Source organism: Solea senegalensis, linkage group LG4 (genome assembly GCF_019176455.1).
Source record: "Solea senegalensis isolate Sse05_10M linkage group LG4, IFAPA_SoseM_1, whole genome shotgun sequence".
Lineage (NCBI taxonomy): Eukaryota > Metazoa > Chordata > Actinopteri > Pleuronectiformes > Soleidae > Solea > Solea senegalensis.
The window spans coordinates 12,430,964-12,453,352 of NC_058024.1; the positions used below are offsets into that span (position 1 = coordinate 12,430,964).

Consider the following 22,389-nt stretch of genomic DNA (forward strand, 5'->3'; position numbering starts at 1 on the left):
TACACATTGCTGATGTGCTTTGGAAAGGTAAGAGGTAAGAGGTGAACGGAGGAATCCGCTTTTTGTTGCAATCTGCCTTTAAGAGTGATGCATGAAAAAATACTACCTCAACGTTTAGATAAACAAAACTAATCCTTGTTAAACTACCATCATGACTCCATATTCCCTGATTGGCTTAAAAACCATAAGGTTGGAACATAAGTTCATTTAAGTGGTTCTCCACTTTTCTTTTTATTTCTGACTATGTTACCAGTTTGCTCTTGGTATCTGAAATCTGGCATTTAACACATTGGCCTGGGTTAATCTGATACCATAATTTAACACATGTGAAGCTTGCAAAGGTCATCTGTCCCCTCAGATACACATTTATAAATCCAATAAACACACACACAAACTGCTTACACATGATTTCCAGCAGCTGAGATCTGCATTAAGATGATGGTTTGTCACAAACAATCCACTTTACTAACTACATAATCAGATCAGTTACATGGTCAGATAAGGGCAGACACCACGTGGGGAATATCAGCTGATCCAGATGTACTCAATGCTGAAAACTGCACTCTTAGCTCACATGCAGCACACAGACGCTCACACAGCCAAAACAACGCGAGTGGTCTTGGAGGAACATTTCAACAGTCTATCAAAGCACAGAATATATCTAATACCGTCTGATATCCAAGTGATTTCAAGAGATGCTGTGGTTTGAAAAGAGTGACGTCACCCATAAGAATCTGAACTCCCACTTTGAAGGCTTGAGATTTGACCAGCACCATGTTGAAGTTTCACAACTGGAAGATCACAGACATCACTATTGAAAGATACCATCTGTCATCTGTCTACACATGTGTTATGGTCTATCATCTATTTTACTTCAAATAGAAAGATCCATCCATCCTCTACTGCTTTATCCACCACATGAGGGTCACTGTGCCAATCTCAGTTGACATAGGGTGAAAGGTGGGGTACACCCTGGACAGGTCGCCAATCCATCACGGGGACACATAGAGACAAAGAACCATCCACTCTCCAACCATCAAGTGTCCAATTTGCCTAATTTCTAAACCTGCACGCAAATTCAATACAGAAAGGCATAGAGTTTGTTCCACCCTGGTTGCGAACCCCGGTCTTCAGTGCTGATCACTACACCAACCATGTGGCCCACTTCAGGAAAGTGCTTACTGAAATTATAAATGAAGATGACTTCCATTCAAATGGACTTCCTTTTGCAACCAACTGAACTACTATGTCCACATTTAATACAAGATTTATGGTGTTTACTGAGCCTCAAAAGGGGATTTATATGAAGGCAGAGCTTGTAGAACAAAGAGCTTCAAAGCTGAGCATCAGCACCTGGTTGACTGCAGCAATGTCTAATTCAACACTTTTAATACACATCGAAGATTCACAAACAGCTGCTATACTGCGGATGTCTCACTGCTTTTCAATATTTTATTGGTCTGAAAGGACACGGCATGTTTTTAACTGGGCTAATTTTCTAAGAAAGTGCCTCAGAGACATAAAAAGAAAATCTCAAAGCATAATGCAGGAAAAGATGAGGCGGCAAGAGAGAGAAATAGAGAGTGGAATATTGAAAAATAAAGCTGCATAGTCAGTGTTTTCACATCAAGAATGACGGTAGAAAGTTAAGGCTTGCAAAAGTGGACCAAAAAGTATGGGACAAAAAAAAATATTGTCACACATTGCAATAAAAGCTCTTACAATGAGTTGAATATGGTTAATATTCTATCTGGATAATCCTGAAAGAATAAAATCATTGGAATGGAATTAAGTAACCTGAAAATGCCAAACACACAGGCCTCACGATTTATTTGAAGTGCCACAAGGGGGAGCCTGCAGCTTTCCAGTCAGTTCAGGAACCCAGGAAGTTTTTCTAACATTTTGTGGAAACAGAAGAGAGTTTACACATTTTCTTGATCTCATAGATATGATCGAATTAAAAAGTATTAAGTATTTTAGAGATGTTTCACAATTATATTTATAATTAGAATAATTGAGACAGGAAATCTCCATATGTTTCCATGACTGCCCAAAAGACAATCATCATGTAATCCTGCAGTGCTGTATTTTACCTCATTGCTTTTGTTTCAAGGCTGACAACTTCAATGTTCACCACATGGCCAGGCCCATAAAGGCAGAGAGCCATTGTTTTAAAATAAAATTAGAGACTTTGAAAGGGAACAATAAAGTTTCCAGAAAAAAAATACCATTCAAATGTATTTAAGGTTGATGGAGAACAAAAAGAAATGAAAGGAAAGTGGATACTAGACTTGGAGACGTGACTCTAAATGTCTCCTGAATTTATGGGCAACTGTTTGCTTGCTTTTTCACCACATCTGTAATAACACATCACGGACTGACATATTGCAGTATGTCATTGTGATGTTCACACTTTGTTCTACTGTTCCCAAATGGTAAATATCTGCTTTGTGAATACCATTTCCCCTGATATCAACAGTTCACATTTTATGAATGTACAGAGAAAACAAGAGCTACTGTTATTTACCGAAAGGGAAATTGTTCAATTAATTTTCTGCCAAACGTGGTCTAATTACAGCCTCTGATAACAGTGGCAGTAATCAGAGACGTCTGTCGGGAAACACTTTACCACATGTACTGTAAAAGCCATATCTGGGTGGAATGAGTATTACCAGGGGAGGCTTGTAATTTCATTTCCAGCCAGCCACACAGACCATTAGTCATTTGGACACTTATACATTACAAGGGTTCCACGACAATCAACAGATGTGCCACATTATGTCAAGCACGGTGAAAAAGGCTGAGCCTCCTCAGCGGATTTCATGTCAGTCTGATGTCAATACAAATTTATACAGCAACTAAAATAAACAGTTTCAATTTCTGTGTTTGACAATTCCTGTAAACTGTAATTATAATGTGACTTCATAATGATAATCGACTGCAGGTTATTTTCAATATGAATTAATCTTTTTGATTGATTGACCAGTTGCACAATTCCATGATTACAAAATCCCATGACTCTGGGGAAAGTCTTAAAATTATTAGTTTTGTCTGTGCAGCCGATTAAATTCTCAATTAAGTCTTTAATTAACTGACTAATCCTGTCCTGTAGGGATGAACAATTTGGAGAAAATATCCAACTGTGATTTTTCTCTAATTGTGACATATTTCAGTTCTGATTTGATCTGCAATAGTGTTTTTTTTAACCTAAGCTTCAGTTCAATATTGCTATTTAATGTAATCAAGAGAGTTGAAAGATATGAATTGTTTCCTATACTTGTTTTAAAATGAAATAAAAATTTCAGCCCTAGTAAGATAAACGCAGTCTGGCCTGAAAGATACTGTACATAAATATATTTGTACACATGATACTGCCAACAGCTACTGCCTTCCCCTGAGGATACAGTATTAGATTTCCTCCCAGTGTGCTTGACACCTGTTACATCTGTGGCCTGCAAACTATCTTCATATCAGCTTTCCACGAGGCTTCAGTGTCACCATGCACTGTCCTGACATCATTCACTTATAACCAGGGATGGAGCAAATGTTGCTAATGGACAACATGGCACACTGTTGCCTTCCACAGAGCAGGCTCTTGGTAAATATGACAGAACTGGCGATATGAGCTGGGTGTGCTGCGGCAGTAGTGTACAGTAAATTAAAGGAGAGGACATACAACCGCTCATTAGAGACAATGCATGTCATAGAAACGGAAGAAGCAACACAATGGGGCAGTGAAAGGTCATCTATACTTCAAACAGTGGGTAACTTGATCACCACAAAATGATATTACAAGAAAATCTGCAAGAGACACATCCACAACAATTATTTCTTTTGACAAACAAGTGTATCACAGTTTATCTATGACTGCAGGCAGCATCTGTTATCACACAGGAGCAGGAGCAGCAACATTGTCTGTTGGAGTTCTTGTGTGGAAGTGACAAGAGTTACGGGATTCCTTGAAAGTATCTTGTAGCTGTTGCTCTAAGCTCATTCCTCAAACTAAGCTCATTCCTCAAACCCACCCAGTTTGTGTACTCGATAAACCTTCACAGCTGTTTTTTTTTTTGGCCTCCACTAAAACATGTTTGCCATTGTATCTCGACATGAGACAGTCATTTCCAAAATTGTCACTGAACCGCTCAGTCTCCCAAACCAGGGTCCATAAAGAAAATATGGAATAAGTTTTATTGTATTATTTTGTGACATTTGCATTATGCAATTGAAATCTTTCATTCAGATTTTGCAAAGTGACACAGAGATACTAAACAAGGCAGCAGCAGCAGCAGCTCTTGGTTTGGCTGGTTTGGCTGTCAGCATGTGTGTAGAAAGGCACATTTTCTATATGATATTTTTTTTAATATACTTCAAGACAAAGTATCTCGAGTACCACACAGTGGCAACAGCAATGTTCTAATTTCTACAATATTTAGAAAAGCTTCCACTGGGACTGTTCAACTGTTCACTTCTGTATAATTTAATTATATCAGTAAATGGAATTTCTTTCAATCACACAACACTTTATACCCATGTTTCTCAAACTGGGGTACATGTACCACGAGTGGTACATGAGCTCCCTCTGGTTGTGCTTGGTGGGAAAATCAGAAATACTGTTCTACTGTATATACCAGGGTATGTGATCGGAGTGAAGCTGAGGAATTTTGACCAGAATGCGTAGAAAATTAAACCAATGACAAAATAATAATGATAATAAATTAAATAATAATAATTAAGGTCACCTTATCTGTCGCTCCATCTTGATCTAATTTTGCTATACCATAAGTCTGTCGTTGACTTTGCTCGGCCTATTTACACCACTGTATTTTAACATTAGCAATAATGGTGAGAGCTCAGTGTTTTCTCAGGTGGTGCTTTATACCCTTATGACCACACCCTGGTTCTTTGTCAGCTGCTAACACACAGTCTCGTCCACTGCCCTCTCTCCCTGTCACAGAGCTTAGCCTGGCCTGTCTGAGTGGACCAGCAGGGTGCCCTGTTTCGGTCCACGGGGCAGGTGATAATAACCTCCCTCACCTCGTCCCTCCTCCTCCTCCTCATTTCAAGCTGGCGGTGGTGAAGGTGACTGCAGCTGGATGATTTCTTTCTTTTTAAAGTGCAGGGGGATACATGTTGGAGGGTGTGTGTGTCAGTATCGGTCTAGGTGGGGGTGTTGGTTACAAGTGTTAACCCAATAATAGTTGAGGCTGACATAACACCCACATTAATGATGAATGCTGAGCTGTGAGCACCTATACATCCCCCGTCTCCATTGTCTTCCACATTGCACTGCGACAGCTCCATAAGTATAAATCCACACACAATAGAAGCCAAACAAAATCGGGAGTCTAGGTTTGAAAAAAGACAAACCTCGCACAGCAACAGGAAATTACTTTGAGGGGGAGGTTGAGAAATTCAGAGCATCACATATGCACGGTAGTCTCTAGTGTCTCTTTTTACCAAGCATCCACCCCCTCTAGCACTAAACAGGCCAAACACTCACATGGGGGTTTTAAGCATTGAGCTGTATTGATCACTGAAGATTCAAGGCTGTAGGGTACATCTGCTCTAGAAGCACAGTTGTTGTTGTTTTTTTTTTTCCAACTTAACATCATGTTCCTCTCTGTTTGCGCCTGAGAGGGTAATAATAGCAGCGCAGGCCCCGTTTCCATCCACCTCCCCCTTCTTTACACTACATACACTCTAAGTGAGTCTCATTGTGGTCATTACCTTTTAGGCTTTCAAACATCACCACCTCGCCACCTCACAGCTGGGCACTTCTGTGTGTGTGTGTGTGTGTACTAGGCTGTGAGGAAAAACAATGATTCAAACGTATCTTTGTGAGAACACTGTGGCTTGTCCTCACAACATTAAAGGGCTTTTTGAGGGTTAAGGCTTAGTTTTGGGGTTAGATTTAAAATGAGGTTTAGGTTAAGGCATTTAGTGGTCATGGTTAAGGTTGGGGTAAGGGGTTAGAGACTGCATTATGTGTATGAGTGTCCTCACTAAGAATGCTGTACAAGCATATATGTGTGTGCGATAGAGAGTGACAGGCAGAGAGAGTTCATGTGATCTGGGGGCATGCATATTTAGGAAAAATGGAGATGGTGATCACAAGAGATGGATGGATGGATGGATGCACACAAGTAGCATGACTATAAGGAGGAGTCCACCCCCCTGCCCTCACTCTCTCCAAAACCTCCCAGGAAAGCCAACAGCAGCAGCACAGACAGACAGAAAGGTGATGGGAGGCTTTGCTTTATTGTTATTTTCGTTTTTTTCAGCCTGACAGCAATTACATGCCAGACACATGCGTAGGAGGAGGAGGAGGAGGAGGAGGAGGCAAAAACAAACAGGAAAGGGATATTCTGCTCTGGAGTATAACACTACATAGGGTTCAATGACCCCTCTACTGTGGCAGGAAGAAGGAAGCCCTAGTTACATCTCACCTCCCCACATATGTAGTATGTGAGCTGGATGAACTGAGAAAACTAGATCAGTGCTTCTCAAATAATGCTGTGTGCTACACTGAAGGTTCCAGATTCATCCAACCGTTTCATTTTCTAATCTGAAACTCCTCAGAAGGGGGACACCAGACTATTTTTATCTTGTAGGGCTAAGAAAAACAATTATAACCTGGGTTATCAGTACGACAGTGACACAATTTTACTCTGAGGCAACTAAAAACTGATGTTTAATACACCAATATATTTTGGATTAATCAATGCATTGCTTGGTGTATACAAATATCAGAACAATTCCTAAAGCTGAGAGTGATTTTAAGATGTTTTGCTTCATCTAAACCAGCTATTAAAAAATACAAAGGGATTCCATTTACTTTTAAGTTAGTAACTGACACAAAACTCACATTTCTGTTGTTGCTAAAAACAGATGCATCCTCTGTCCAGTGTCCTTTGACTCAAATCACTGTTTAAGAACTTCTAATTTATGTGCTAAATAATCACCGATACAACATCAGTCAAGAAGCAGCGACAGACAGGAAGATGATTAACACTTCTTCAGGACAATGAAAAAGAACAATTCTCCACCACAACTCCAGGTGTCTTCCCCAACAAAATAAATACAAGTATGAAGTAGCAATAAGTATTGCCATCAATAAGCAGCAAGCAGGCTCGTGATAACTTGTGCTTCTGTACATACACACAGTCATTCAGTGAAGGTGTCTTCAACACATTACTGTTTTGCTGACCATGTTCTCTCCCTTTCAGCATCATGCACGTAATTAACTACCAAAGCAAAACACAACTGGTACATAATAACATCTCAAAAGATACTGGAGAGTGAGGCGTGGTGCAAATTATAACAGTGTTTGCATTTACTTTCTCATTAAAACAGTTGTCTCCATAATGGGAAGATAATGATGTATCGCCCATCGACCGTTTTACCTCATTTATATAACTTGTTGTACCAGTGTAAAAACATGCACGGTTGACCGTGATTAATTTCCCACTAAAATCCCCCTGAGACGGAGGACTTAAACTGTGAAGTGCTCGGGTCGAAAGCCACTGAAACACATGGGTAACCTATAAATTCCCTGTAGTGTCCGTACTTTAAATAATTCATAAGGGGTTGAGCTTGAATGCTGCATTTTGAGGGGGATTATTCCACAGACTGGCATGTGTCTGTCCTTACACAAAAGGGGACTTTGTTTAAATCAGAGGTCTTCAACAGGGGGTCAATGCATGTATACTGCGGGCAGGGGTCGCAACATTATTTATATTTTATATATTTCTTATAGGGTTGAACAAGTGATCGGAATGCAATGAAGAAGCTGCCATTTTCAAATCACAGGAGGCGCGATATTTCTTAAAGCCAAAATGTGTGAAAAAATTACCATTTTTGATGAAATATTGTCCTGGCCTATACAAATCATTTTCTATAAAACTCCTTTGTCTCTCAGATCCGCACAAATATCACACAGGAATCATTTTGAATATGTCATTCAAATTAAAATGAGAACAATTATGTATAAAGTACCATTTCCTCTGATATTGCGAATCACATCGCAGTCAAATTTTCCGTCAAAATAATAGCAATTAGATATTTATTCAAAATCGTTCAGCCCTACTCCCCCCCAATGTTTTTTATGTTTGAGATAAAATAAAACCCCCAATTTGAATAACATGTATGCATGATTATAACATTTTTGATATTGCCATTGGTATCAGTTATGAAGGCCCTTTTACTCACTGTACCATGCACATGTTTAAGAGAAAAACATGAATATATAATCCTGAATACACAATAACAAGGTGTGTTTATACATGGCACTAGGCCCAGTTTAATATAAAAACAATTTTATACAATTATACAATATAAATAGTGCCATATATGGGGGGATTTAAATAACACAGAAACTATTTTGCATAAGAATTACAGAGTTGACAGCAACTCTCCAGGCCTGATGTTTGTGTTTACTGTTTTACTCTAAGGGGAAATAAACATGGAATATTACACATAACCACATGAAATCAAAGAAAATCTTTGCGCTCGCTATTTCTTGTGAGCCAGAACCATCATTTTTGAATACACAGAAAATAAAATTGGATGTTCCACAATGTCTATGTGGTCTTAATTGCGAAATTGAGGTCTAGACTCTTTGTTTTAGGTTTTTCTTTTTTTGTCAGGATGTCCTGTCTGAAAAGCAGACATGAAACAAGGAAAAGAAGCTGTTGAGTCTGTTCACTGGTCTGCTGGTTGGCAGCTGGTCTGCTGCTAACCAGGAACAGATTCCTGTTGACACAACTTTCAGTGTGAAGCATGTTTTCTGTAATTATGTTCCAGAAGTCACTAGATGCAGATCACATTTGTGATGAAAAGTTTATTTTATTTTTTTATAGGCCTCATCTTTTTTTCTTTAAATAGCACACAGTCTCTTTACGCTGTCCCCTCTACCTAAGGGACCTAAATTGATTTCTGCTGTAAAGCCTATAGATTACTGCTGACCCACAAACACATTAATGAGAAAACACTAGTGTCTGTCTCTCAATTCGGCCTCCAGCTGAAAAGCCTGTTTACACATATGGAACTGCTGAACAAGAACATCCATGGTTCTTCTTCATTTTTTTTTTTTTACAGTTGTTATCAACAGTTAAGCACTTGCTATTCAATATCATCTGTCCACCAAACAGTAATATGACAGCTTGGTTCTACAATATGCAGCTTTTGCAGGACGTGCGGTTACTGTGCAGAAAATCAGACACTTCTCCGAATAAAATATATGCTTAAGTCTACAATATCCATCCATCCAGCCATTATCTACCGCTCTATCCTCCACCAGGGGGTGCTGTGCCAATCCCAACTGACATGTCACACACTGGACAGTTCACCAGTCCATCGCAGGGCAACATATTGGGACAAACAACCATTCACTCTCACTCTCTATGGTCAATTTAGAGTGACCACTTTACCTAATGCCCATATTGCATGTTGGGAGGAAGTCGGAGAACCTGGAGAAAACCCACGCATGAAGACTCGCTCGACAACTCGCATGCAGAAAGGCCCTTGTTCCAACCCCGGTCTTCCTGCTGCAAAGGCAAGAGTGCTAACCACTACACCAACTTTGTTTTTTTCTGACCGGAAACTGAAGTTTATTTCACTTTGGAAACAAACTTCCACACCTAAGTCCATCAAGAACATGTGTGGCACATAGCAGCTGTTGATACACTACAGCCTCCATCAGGTCCCCTTTACACCCGGCATTAGAATGCATATTCTGTGATCAGATAGCACTTCTTCACATGCATTTACACCTGTGTATTTACATATGCTTCTGTAGCATCATGTCCTGTGTATCGCCATATCAACTTGAGGTAGCCCAAATCACATCACTCCAATACTTAATTCTCTCTGCTGGCTACCTGTAGGTTTCAGAATTGATTTGAAACTTTCAATGTTTGTTTTTAAAGCCCTTAATGGCATTTAAAAAATGTAAGTGTTCGCAAGCACAGCAGAGATTTGTGGTCGTCTAAGCAGCTTTTGTGTGACATGCCCAAGTCTAGATATAAACAGTGACCGCCACCAGATTCTAGAATAAGCTCCTCCCCCCTGAGAGCCTGACCTTAAAACGTATATAATCAGAATGGCTTTTAATACCCAGTAGTGTGGAGACAGTTTTTACTATTTTTTTTTATTCTTTTAGTACACTTTTTAGTCCTTTTTAGTGTTTTTAATTGGTATTTTCATGCTTCAGTTTATGTTTCATAAATGTGTTTTTAATGCTGTGTGTCTGTAACGCTTTTATTTTGTAAAGCACTTTGGTCACCTGTGGCTGTAAAAATAAAGTACATTACATTAGCCGCACGTGACGTTGTGCTACTGTGTGGACTCCTTTCTGCTTTTTGAAGAAGGGGAAAGAAGTTAACTTCAACAAGCGGAAAACCGACAACTGGAAACTGCGTAATCACTCACGCTGCTTTCACATTAGCCGTGCTCGGAGCCACCGACGTATTTTCGCTCACACAGTTGTGGGTGGGGCGGAGACACTTCTGTTCAATCACAATGCATCTCTGACCATCTATTTACAAGTGGTCAGGCTCTATCTGATTTTAATCCGAATGCAGAAAACACATTTTAATGCCAGGTGTAAAGGGGGCCTTCAGAAAGATCAAATGTTTTAGTTTGAAAGCCTTCGTTCACATCAACCAAAGTGATGCTAACTTACCAAACAGGTCTGCAGTAGAGAAGCAGCTTCCTTGTCCCAGCAAGCTAAAATAATCTGCTTTTTTCTAATGCATTTGATGCAAGGCAGTGAGTAATGTGCAAACTTCAGGTTTACATTACATTTTTATTTATATTAAATGATTATCATTGTAATTAGTGGATAAAATTAGTTTTTCCTTGTTTCTCTGTGTTTATCTCATGCAACCTGCACTATCACTTTAACTGTGCAGCTATAGGTTGATTTTTTTTTTTTTATAAAATATATATACATATATATGTATATATATATATATATATATATATATATATATATATATACATATATATATATATATACATATATATATATATATATATATATATATTACCTCTTGCTGTTGCCCAAAAACCAAATTCATTTCACTTTCAAATATTCCCATTTACATTCCCACACACCACATGTCAGACTTTAACCAAGAGATTGATCTTTCTGCACGGAGGTAATCTGTTGTCAGAACCAGTCTGGCAGGAACTTGCTTTCTGGCAGAAGTGTTGAATTATATGAACCTGCATGACAACAGTATCACATAGCCTAACTGACAAATGCTCTCATTCAAATGCACACACTGAACATTATAATGAAGGCGTGTGGGAAAAAGAGGAAAAATGCTGAGGAGCAACTTTCGACAACAACACAGGGCTTTGGGTGAGCGATGGCGGTGGGAACGTTTCATCGGATGAGGCCGTACTCACCAAGCGGACTGGATGTGGTGATGCATCACACATGGATACGATTGGTAACGGCCACTGACTTGTGAAGAACAGTGGTGTTGGAAAAATTCTGTGACGGTTAATTGACGGCTTTACTGAATCAGAAGTGCTGACCCCATTAAAAATCAGCTGAACGCCCGAGACTACAGTCAACACAAAGCAGTCGTGCCTTTGCATTTTGTGTGTGTGTGAAAAAGAGGAACACAGCACATGTTTCTCTCATGAGGCACTCAATCAGGAGAGTTGCTCATCCACACTAACGCTGTGCCGCCTTTGTTCTGCATCACTCATTGTTACGTCACTGGTTTCCACCGTGAACAATCCTGGAAAAAGCACCACTTTACATATTTATTTACGATGTATTTTGGAGCTCTGAACTCATTCTCCGTCTTTATGTCATGTGTGTGACATGAGATCCACACAGGATATCACATGCCTGCTTCCCCATTGTTTGTTTAGTCCAGGAAACAGGATATTCACACAGAGGGCAGCCGACCACAGCGTCACAGATAAAGACAAGTTTTTTTTCTCTTTAACTTTTAATATGACAGAACAGAAGCTGCAGCTATTGTTATTCACCCATTTTAGTTGAAGGTGCATTTTTTTTTAAAGGTAGGTTATTATCACTGAACTGGTCACTGGGGTTATGTCAATATATTTTTACTCAAATTGATATTGATATTTTTAGGCAGACTGTCTGCACTGATAACTGCCAGTGATCAAATTGAATGTTATGTGTCCAGACATAACCAACAGAGCTACAGACGTATGCTTAAACAGCTTACACACTTACAAGCTTCTGAGAAACGAATGGTACCAGTTTCAAGCTGTGAGAGTTCACAATGCACTTTAAAGTTTTTCACTAGTATGGAAACAGCATTATTTCAGACATGTAGCATCAGCTTCAACTTTCTGATACAGGTATGCTTTCCCTCATTCATGTCACAATAAAAGCATGGAAAATAAACAAGATATTTAACACTGGAGTCTATAACCATGCTGAAACGTAAGGGAAACTTAACTTGCCTTATCTTACCCCTAACTTTGTCAAATAGAGCAGTGGTTCTCAAACATTTTAGACCAAGGAGCACCTGAGAAAATACTGAGCTCTCAAAGTAACACTAAGATAATTTGCTTTCTCCTCTTCCTCACATATACTTCACACACTGGTATAGAGAAATTAGATAAAGATGGAGTGAGAGATGAGTTTTTTTTGTTATTTGTTTAATTGTCTAATTTCTCAGCTCTACTCCGATCACATACCCTGGTCTAAGTAATTCGGATTTTCCTCCAAGTATCACCAGAGGAAGCTCACGTACCACTTGTCTTAAAATACAGTAAGGCTTTAAATTTGAGTCCAATGAGTGTTACACCAGTAACATGCATCTTCCACACTCACTTTAAAACTCTGCTGTATCTCAGGTAAAATGTTCCCAACTGTGTCGGCATCCGAGCGCACAACAACTATCCACCATCTTCACTTTTTAGGAAAACGGCAGGTGAAGAGACAAGTTGCCTGACATATTGCCTGGTATATATGCCATGGGGTATACGGCAGCTTCCTGAGTGTTGCACTGTTGGATTGCATGACATCAGCTGCCAGGACTCTATTGATTTGCATGGGCTGTTTTGGAAATGACCCATGTTTGTGTCACTGCTTTCAAACAGGGAAAATGGAAGTGCATTAAATCAGTCTCCTAACAATCAGCCTGTCAAGTCACTGCAGTAAAACATTGGTGATGTGAGTCACATCAATGGAACACGTTGGGTACTTCAGTCTGATAATCTAGTCCAAACAAAGATGTGGTTTAAGTGGGATTTTGATGTTGTTTTTGTGATACAGTTATACAAACTATTCAGGCCAAAAATCGTATTTCTCTCTGTCAGTCTGAACAGGGGTCGAGCTGACACTACCAACAACTCCAGTACACCGCTGTGACCAGCAGGACACCCTGTTGACATGTCAACAGCCAGCTGACATGCCAGTCAGCAGAAGTCCGGTAAAAACACAGGCGAATTATTCATTTACACTGAAACAAATGAACACAACATAAGCGCAGGAGACGCTGTTTGTTTCTGTGCGACGCTTGTGCGTAAACGTGCGCATTCAAAGCTCACGCATTGGATCAAATACGGGTCTAAAAAGTGCCAAGTGGGCGAGTTACTGAAAATATTATGAGATAACAAACCGAACCATGTGGCTGAATAACACAAAGGCTGAATAACAGGTGATCACATAAGCTGTTAGTGTTCCACTGTTTAAATATGATGAGGAAACGCGCTAATGAGCTCATTTCAGGAAACCAAACAAACGATTCTCACCTTGTCTCTTTTGTTTCCGCGGGGCTGCCGGCCGGCTCACAGCCGTCACTCACATAGATAAACCCTCCTGTTCTCTCCACACAGGACACGCGAGTCTCTCTGTGCGAGTGGGAGCTTTTTTTGTTTGGGATGAATGGAGAGTTACTTGTGCGTCGTTGTCCAGCGCGTTTTGAAAAGCAGAGGAGGGAAGCTGCCGCCGGTGGCTGCCTGCTCGGCTTTGGTGACCAATTGTCTCCCACACTGCACGCAGCAGCCAGTCCCGTCTAGTCCCACTCACTCCCCGCCTCCTCTCTTCCCACCTTCCTCTCACACATTTGGGATGAGGCGCGGGGATGTCCCTCTGCTGCAGTTGGCTGTTGGCCACTGTAGTAGCGCTCCCTGCTGCACAGAGACCAAATAAAAACAAAATGAAACAGCGTGTGGGATGGGATGGATGAAGCACATGCACTTTTTCACTCTCTGTGTCACAGATCACAAGTTGTGTATCATATGTTAAAGGATACATATTCTGCCCACATGTTTTACCTCATGCTGTTCATGTGTTTCATGAAGCATTTATATGAAATTTAGGGATTTTGAATCATATCAGACAGACAACAAACATTTTAACATTATATATACATGAGTGGCAGATGGAATAAGCCTTTGCATGTATGTTTTGTATTGCATGTATGTGCTACATGTATGTTATTGGCAGCAAAAAGGGATGACAGCAGTTTAAATAGGAGGTTTTATGGCACAAGAGAACCATACAACCTTATTGTGCATCACTCAAAGCTTCATTGGGTTCATTTTTCTTTTTACAATATACTGTATATTAACAAGGAATCGCATGAGTGAAAGACACACTCTCAGAAATGTATTAATTAAACATTTTCCATGCAGCAGCTTTAAAAAACCTGGTTAAAAAAAAAACAGATACATTTTCTCTGTGGTTTTGGGAGCAGGGAAATAAGCAATTTACAAACTTTACTCTCACTTTCCTGAGATGGAAAGTGGCTCACATGTCAGGGCGTTTAGTGGGTGTAGATTTTATTAGGTAAGCCTTTTGTTAAGTGGCTATAAATCAGTTTTCTCATTGTGTCCACACTGGCAGCCTGCATGTTTTCACAATCATTTGTGAGTGTGAGCATTTGTGCCCCAAGCTGGTTCACAGCACGGGAAGCAAGTCACACTAATTGCTCCGATCAGTGATAAAAAGCCAGCTATTTAACTGAAACACAGCAACACAAAGTCTAAATATTGGACTGAACTCACAGATCAACCGTACAAACATGACGGAAAATGAAAGCTTACGATGCTCTGTGTCTACTGAATGTACAGTGTAGATGTACAGTATATAAAGGTGTTTGGTAACGTACTGTCTTATATCAAATTATTTAGATGATGTGTGTTTACAATTCTCTAGTAATTGCTTTGTTTTTCATTAATTAATCTGCTTTAATCTTTAATGATGCTAAACCCTCTTTAATCTTTATCCCCATTTCCTTCTTCTTTCTGTTTGTTCTGCACAAACATCAAAAAAATTTCCTTGAATTTAACAACCTACTTGGCCATTACAACAATAATAATAACAATAATTAGAATAAGAATAAGAATAAATTATAATAATGACACATTGCATTTGTAAAGGTAAAAAGATTCTTAATCGTCCAGGTCATCGTAATCTTCAGGAGTTAGTTGTAGGCACTAGCTTTACAGGTGAAACATCTTTAACTTTACAAGACCAGTTTACAATAACTAACAAACTAACAAACTTGAAAGAAAACTGTTGGTTTTGGGGTTATTGAGAGAAAGCTCAACAGATCCAGATGGTTCTTTAAATCTATTATATACCAACTTGACAAAGTCTGACAGACCTCCTGTGGGTATATGGTCATATTTACTCATCAATGTCCACACAGTGCCCTGCAAATATCACTGTAAATGCATCAGTCTGAGTCTGATTAAATCAGAAACTAAAGAAGTCAGACTTTTGTAGATGGCGAGGTGAACAGGGTGAGGAGAACATAACATGTTTTAGATTTTCCTGTGACTACAGTGTGAAGGGGAAGGAAAGGAGTGCCATGCTGTTGTGGCTCTGTGGCAGGCTGAACAATAGAAAAATGGCCCACTAATCCAGAATAACTGCAGGGGTGAGGAAATGGGAGGGACAAAACTGTCCAGTTTATTGTAAACCGCTACCTCGAAGTGTCAGGGCAGCTACGAGGTGACGCTCCCTTGGCTGCGTCCACACACACACGAGAGAGAATGGAATAAAAAAGGCACAAAAGATGAGTCTTAATGTCTACTCCAGGCACAGGCCGGCTGTGTTACAGGGGCATAAATGCTTCCTTCAAAGACTAAATGAGTCACTTCAGGGACAGAACACCCCCACCATCCCCCTCCCCATTTGTGAGGATTTCTGCGAGCCCGTGATTAGGCTCACCCCAGTGCCATGTGTGCACCAAATACCCCCCCTTCCTCACCACACCACACCACACCACACCACACCACCTCCTCCTCCTCCTCTTCCAAATCTCTGCTTGGCCTCAGCTCCCAACCAGCTTTTGTTCTCATGACACTTCATATAGGCTTTACTGTCATTAGAACAAAAACAAAACAAACAAAACAGCACTGCATTTCATGGTTAGATTTAGGCTTAAAACATGATGAGCAACTTCTGGGCTTTGGTTTATATCATGCAAACAGACAAAGAAAAACAGGACAGTAAAATAAGTCAAATCAAAATCACTGATAACATCAAAGTGAAATGCTCATTTAATCAAATGTAAGTTGTTTTTTTTAGTCTAAGTTAAACAAATGAGAAGGGAACAGAGGGTGGACACATTGTGAGTTTGATCCCCTTTGTTTGTGCAAAGGGAGGAAACTATGAATTTTAAGGACAAGGGGATTATGTTGCTCTTGTGGAACAGATGTTAACACGGAGAGGTCTGTCCTCCTGAGAGCAGCCCCTCACTGACACACTGTCCCTCCGTTGTCAATGTGCATCCTCTCATGTGAGTCTTTATAGTTGCATATTGCCTCCACCCCCCCCACGACTAAGAGACTAAGACCAAGATTAACTGAGCCCCATGCCATCAGCCTTGACCTTGATGGACTGCTAATGTCATCCACTTTTGTGTTTTGACAGACATTAGCTTTCGCCAGTGTCCATGCTTCCTTTTAAAGTGACCTCTGTGAATTCATGATTAGCCGAGACAAACAAAGCAGGGACGACAATAAGGAATATTCACAATAAGTGAGCACCAACCCCCTGCGTCCCATCTCATCCTCTCATTGCAGCCCAAAGCAGGTCAGCTGTTGTGTGACCAGCCTCCTTTCTTCTCCATAGTTTGGTCATTTCAGTGTGTCTTTTGAATTTTTCCAGGTCAGAATGAATGGATTCAGATGTTCAGTCCACTGTGTCTTACCCTTCCTCGCCATCATCCTGAAAAATGTGCAGTATAGATGATGATAATTAACTATAAGGCTGGGTAATATGTCCACAAAAGTTATATTAATACATATTTTAAATCAGTAAATTGATGACTATTGTGATGTATTTAAGATACTTGAAGATTGAGTCTTGTTCCTCAGCGAACACAGAAGGAACCAGGAAAATGTGCTTTTAAACCTTCTTTTTTAAACTTTATGAACTGAAAATGAATGCACCGGAGCTCACTACCTGCACTAAGAACCAAAAGACTCACTCAATAAAATCTGTCCGATTAGGCGTGTATAAACATGTCTTCCAGCAGGGACGCACTCAAAACCAGATTTTAAACCCTTTACTATAAATACATTTGACACTTGATCTCACCATTAGATAGACTTTCACGACTGGACACTGAAATTTGCATTTTACAAAGCAACAAAAGCTGTAGTTTCCAGTCAGAAAAAGCTTCCCTAAAGCAAAATAAAGATGTGAACATAGTCTTAATATATAATCCTCCATGACTCAAGATGGTTCCCACCACGTTTTTATATCTTAGTGAGGACACATCATCGACTAAATGCATCTCCTTAACCTTAACCATCACAACTAAGTGCAAAACCTTAACTCCTTACCCTAACCTAAACCCAATTCTAACCCTAACCATAAAAACAAAGCCCTTTAAAGTTGTAGGGCCCTGACAAAATGTCCCCACAAGGTCAAATGTCCTCACAAATATTGGAAATTGCTGAATTTCTAGTTCATTTCAAGAATCATGAAAACTCATCACAAGCTCATCTCAGGTTTTTATGTGACGCTCTGTTCATTCCTGGAGTGATTTAGCTTTTTCTACCTCTTTGGCTCCCTCTAGTGGAGATGTTTAGTTACAGCAATACCCATGTGGAATAGGGAATTAGTAGCAGAAAAAATCATGAAGTTGAATTTTGACAATCATTTCTAAAAACAATTCTTTGAAATAATTACTTATTTCACATATGTAATATTTGGCCTGCAAATACTAACATTGCAAAGTCAGATCAAGCTCATCACACTAAACATGCTGCTTCTTGCTGATAGTAGTCGTGGCCGACCCAATCATTAGACTAGCCTGTAAAAAATGACAAGAACATCAACTAACATCTATTGCATTCTCAAGAACTGCAGGACATGTTAAAACAATAGATTATTATGATTCAAATATTTTCTCATTGACATTTGTTGTATAAATTGACCACAAAATAAAGTTTATCCTATATAAAAACGAGCCAAGTTTAAACATACTTTTTTTCAGGTGTGTTGATTTTTTTTTATAGGTTGTGCTGAAAAAGGATATAAGACACCGTATATTGCACATTCCGATAGCCTCTGTATACACTGTATGTTTAAACATAGAAAAAAGCAGCCAAATACTCTGTGTTCTAAGGGTTAATTATGAATTATGAAGACGATGCACAGCTGAAATAGTGTGCAGGCTGTTCATCTGGAGACACAGTTTTCTCACCACATTTACTCAGAAAATGATACAGTGAAAAAGCAACATCATGTTTTTCTTGTGAACTTTCACTCCTCAGCTTTTACAGCAGTTGAACTGATGCTGCTCAAAAATGTCATCTGTGTGTCAAGTGTCAGTCACCTGTGTGCGATACAAGTTACAACAAATCTGTCTTTAGGTGTGAGCAGGTAGTATTGCGTTTCTAGACCACACACTGAGGTGAAGGGATTATTATCCGCAGTTTTCTGCAATAAATCCTGTGAAGAACTCATTATCCATGGGGAAAGAACACAAGATGTTGCTGTGAATTGCCCTTTTGTGTGCAGACGTAACAAGTCACATCCTCGCACGTCAACCAGAAAATTACATTTTTCTGCCTCAGCCTGTCTTGCAGAGGAGAGACACAGGGGGGAGTGTCCTCCACTGAATCTTACAAGTACTAAAACGTATCTGACATGCCACATTTCCTCACTCCACACTGTCTCTGTGGCGGGCATTATTGCTCTTTGGTGGTGATTTTTGCCGGTAATTAAAAATCAGGAAGAGTGTCTCGTAACATTTACTATTCAGAACTGTAAGAATGAAAATCTCATTCAGGAGGTTTCACGGCCTCAGAAAACTACAGTATAGACCATGCTGATCCACTGTCAAAAATAGGTCAAAGTTTCATCTCACGCAACTGGAGGAAGATGATGAAATGGCCTGGAAAAGAAAACCAACAATTTTAGAGCAAGGTTTCAGCATGGAAATGGCTGAATCACAACTCCTGCTTCCTGTTTTAGTGGCAGCAGATTGAAAAAAAAAGAAACTTCAGCAGAAAAAAAAACAAATCCAATGCTGCATCACATTATATTAAAAGTTATATTTCATATTAATCTGTCCACATCCACACTCGCCCTTGAAACAGATTCATCTTTGCTTTGTAAGGAAAATACAGAAAATATATACAGAAAAAATACAAATACAAATGTATATATATATATATATATCAGAAGGCCCTTTAAAATAGGAGATACAAAGATTGCTCGAAAAAACAAATTCCCCATGAAGACTTTTTTGAAATTTAACATTCATACAAGTCTGACATACGAACACGGACCAGCTCTCGACGAGAGACAAAGCCGTCCTTTGAAAATGAGGTGAACGAGGAAATTGACCCCCTGGGATAAATGTCACAGTTTGTTCTGGGCTTCAAAACCACCCTGACAAAAAGCTGTGTTTACACACATGGCAGGCACAAAAGCACCATCCATTCATTACACTGTATTTAATTGTGCTTTAGTTCACTTCTGTTGTTTTGATGTTTTTTTTTTACCCATCTTTGTTTGTCTATACGTGAACTCAAAAGGACAAATGTGAATGGAATTATCTGGGGATGTAGATTGTGCAGCCCAATTAAGAAATTATGAGTTGTGTTTTAAATCACTTGTGGGCAAATTTGGCTTTGACTATTTTGCTTGCTAACACTTTTCCTTTAGTAGTGGATATTATATAACTTTGAAAAAGACACATCCATCACACTCACCAGCTGCAATGGAGATCATGCTTGAAATAACTGCTCCTGTTGCAAACTGCCCACCCTCCTTCCTTAAAACATTATATCCAATTTAGCCACAAATATCATGACATCTGGAATTAGTCACTGTGAGACACACTTGTGTCACACCAGGAAGTTCTGACATCATAGAGCACTTTTAAAAGGACCTAATTCCTCAAAGTGCGGCAATAGCTCAGGAATCCTTGAACCACTGACAAGCATGAAAATAAAGAGGTGAGAACTCTTTTATCCTTGGAAAAATGTTATATTTTGGGTGTTGATACTTATCTAGGTCAATATAAAAGGTCAAAGATGTTGTTTCCTGCTTTCTCATGTGCCTGTTTTTCATGCTTGAATGATTGGGTGAGTGCTTCATGCATTAGTTGAATATTTCCACATCCCAACGATTGGCAACACATCAGCCGTGTGTCTGAGCTGTGCGTACACATTAATCCTCTTCATTTTCAAATGCAAGCTGTGGAAAACGGCTCTTTGTGGATTTCACAGGCTCCACATCTGATTATTTTACAAACAGAAAAAAGGCATCCAAAAGGCATCGACACAATTACTATAATGGTGTCACTGCTGCTTGGTCAGGGAATGTGGTCCACTGTGTCATGTGTAAATTCAGCACAGTTCAGCTTATTTGGATGATATGTTGTATATTTTTAAATTGACAATGAAGTACATATTTTTTAAGAGGTGGAAAGTAATGAATTGTAATTGAGTAGGTTTTTTTCAAATTCGTAATTTTACTTATGTGTGTGTGTTTTTTGTTTTTTTTGGAAGTACTGTCCTTCACTACATTTTAAATCACATCAATTACTGAGTACACAAATGTTGACCTGAACATTTTTTTAAAAAAAGGATAAATTGATGCACCGGAAACTTTGGTGGTGAATGATGAGGACAGGCGAATTGGCGTTAAGTGACCCTTCGACCCATTTTGACTGATACGTTATATGTTTACATGTTGTATTTTGTCAGCACTTAACCAGTGAAGTAATTTGTAAAGATTTGCCTTTAATTAAAAACAATTCATGTGAGATTTATGTTTGCACGACACCCCCTAAACATAAAAAAGTAACTTTTAAACAAGCAACTTTTCTATTTTACTTGTACTTAAGTAATTAAGTAGTTCATAGGAAAAAAAAAATCACAAAAATCAATCATTAGTAAAAGAAAAAGAAAAGTACAAAACTGAGAAAACTCGTACTTTGCCTTGGATTTTCATTGGTTCATTTTCACCAGTCAGATGAGCCATGACAATCTTTTAAATGTTAAGTAACAAAGGGCAGATTTATGTGAATAGTCAATAAATAGTATTCTTATAATTAAAACAAACCCCAAATGATCTTAGAGTTTCTCTGGACCTGAAGCACTGCCGCTGGTGATATTACTGTGGTCTGAGGCTGGATTTGACATGCCGGCCTAATTAGTGCGATTATCACACAGCTGCACAGGATGAGAGGATTTCAAGTGGTTTCTTTATCAAAAGATTCATTTTCCAGAGGAATGTCTCATCCCGACAGCGAGTGCATGGCCAGAGCCATTTTGGTTTGGGATGTGCAGACACTGTCCACTCCAATGTGCTGCAGCTTTGAAAAGTTGAAATCAAATCGGACAGATAGCTGACAGCTGAATGCAGTGGCATGCTAGGCGAGGTTATGCCAGGATCAGACTACACAATATGTTTGTCTTTCATGATGGTCACCATGTCAGATTATCAATCATGGTGGCACAGATTATTTCCTTGTCTTGTTCAGGGGGCTGGCAACACTACAAGTACGACCTAAGCATAAAACAAATATAACAGTCTGGGCTTCTCGTGGAGGTGTCACGGAGCGTCCCAGATGCCAAATCTCTGTTCTTTGGTTCATTGTTCCTGATGTTCATAATCAGAAATTTGTCAGTCACAACCGGCCAAAATTTGCAGCATAAGTTATGCACTACAGCTTGAAGCACCCCTGTTTTACACTGCATAATCTCGCTCACATATATGTACCCTCATTCAAAGAAAAATAACATATTCTCAGTAAAAGAATCCCTGGCTTCTCTCTGTCTCAATCATCATATTGTATTCCAAGTCTGGATGGTGAGAAATGCCACTGTGCGTGTTATTTAGCCTCCTCTTCCTTCTCTGTGCCCTCTTTGGTGGGCTGGGGTCTTCAGTGATCCTGTGGGTCTGCTCGG

General features: G+C 39.4%; 1 protein-coding gene across 2 annotated transcripts in view; it reads right to left on the reverse strand.

The window, feature by feature from the left end:
* Positions 1-13,942, reverse strand: part of LOC122768024 (FERM domain-containing protein 4B-like) — a 56,890-nt gene extending 42,948 nt beyond the window's left edge. Inside the window, exon 1 of one of the 2 annotated variants that reach the window (XM_044023677.1) lies at positions 13,753-13,942. Coding sequence is in view for 1 of the 2 variants with exons in the window: in XM_044023676.1 (XP_043879611.1) it covers positions 11,413-11,445 (33 nt within the window). In the remaining variant the exon portion in view is untranslated. Of the gene's footprint in view, positions 1-11,412; positions 11,454-13,752 lie in introns of those variants that run through there. The other variant, XM_044023676.1, reaches the window with a different exon arrangement.
* Between the last annotated feature and the right edge of the window lie 8,447 nt (positions 13,943-22,389).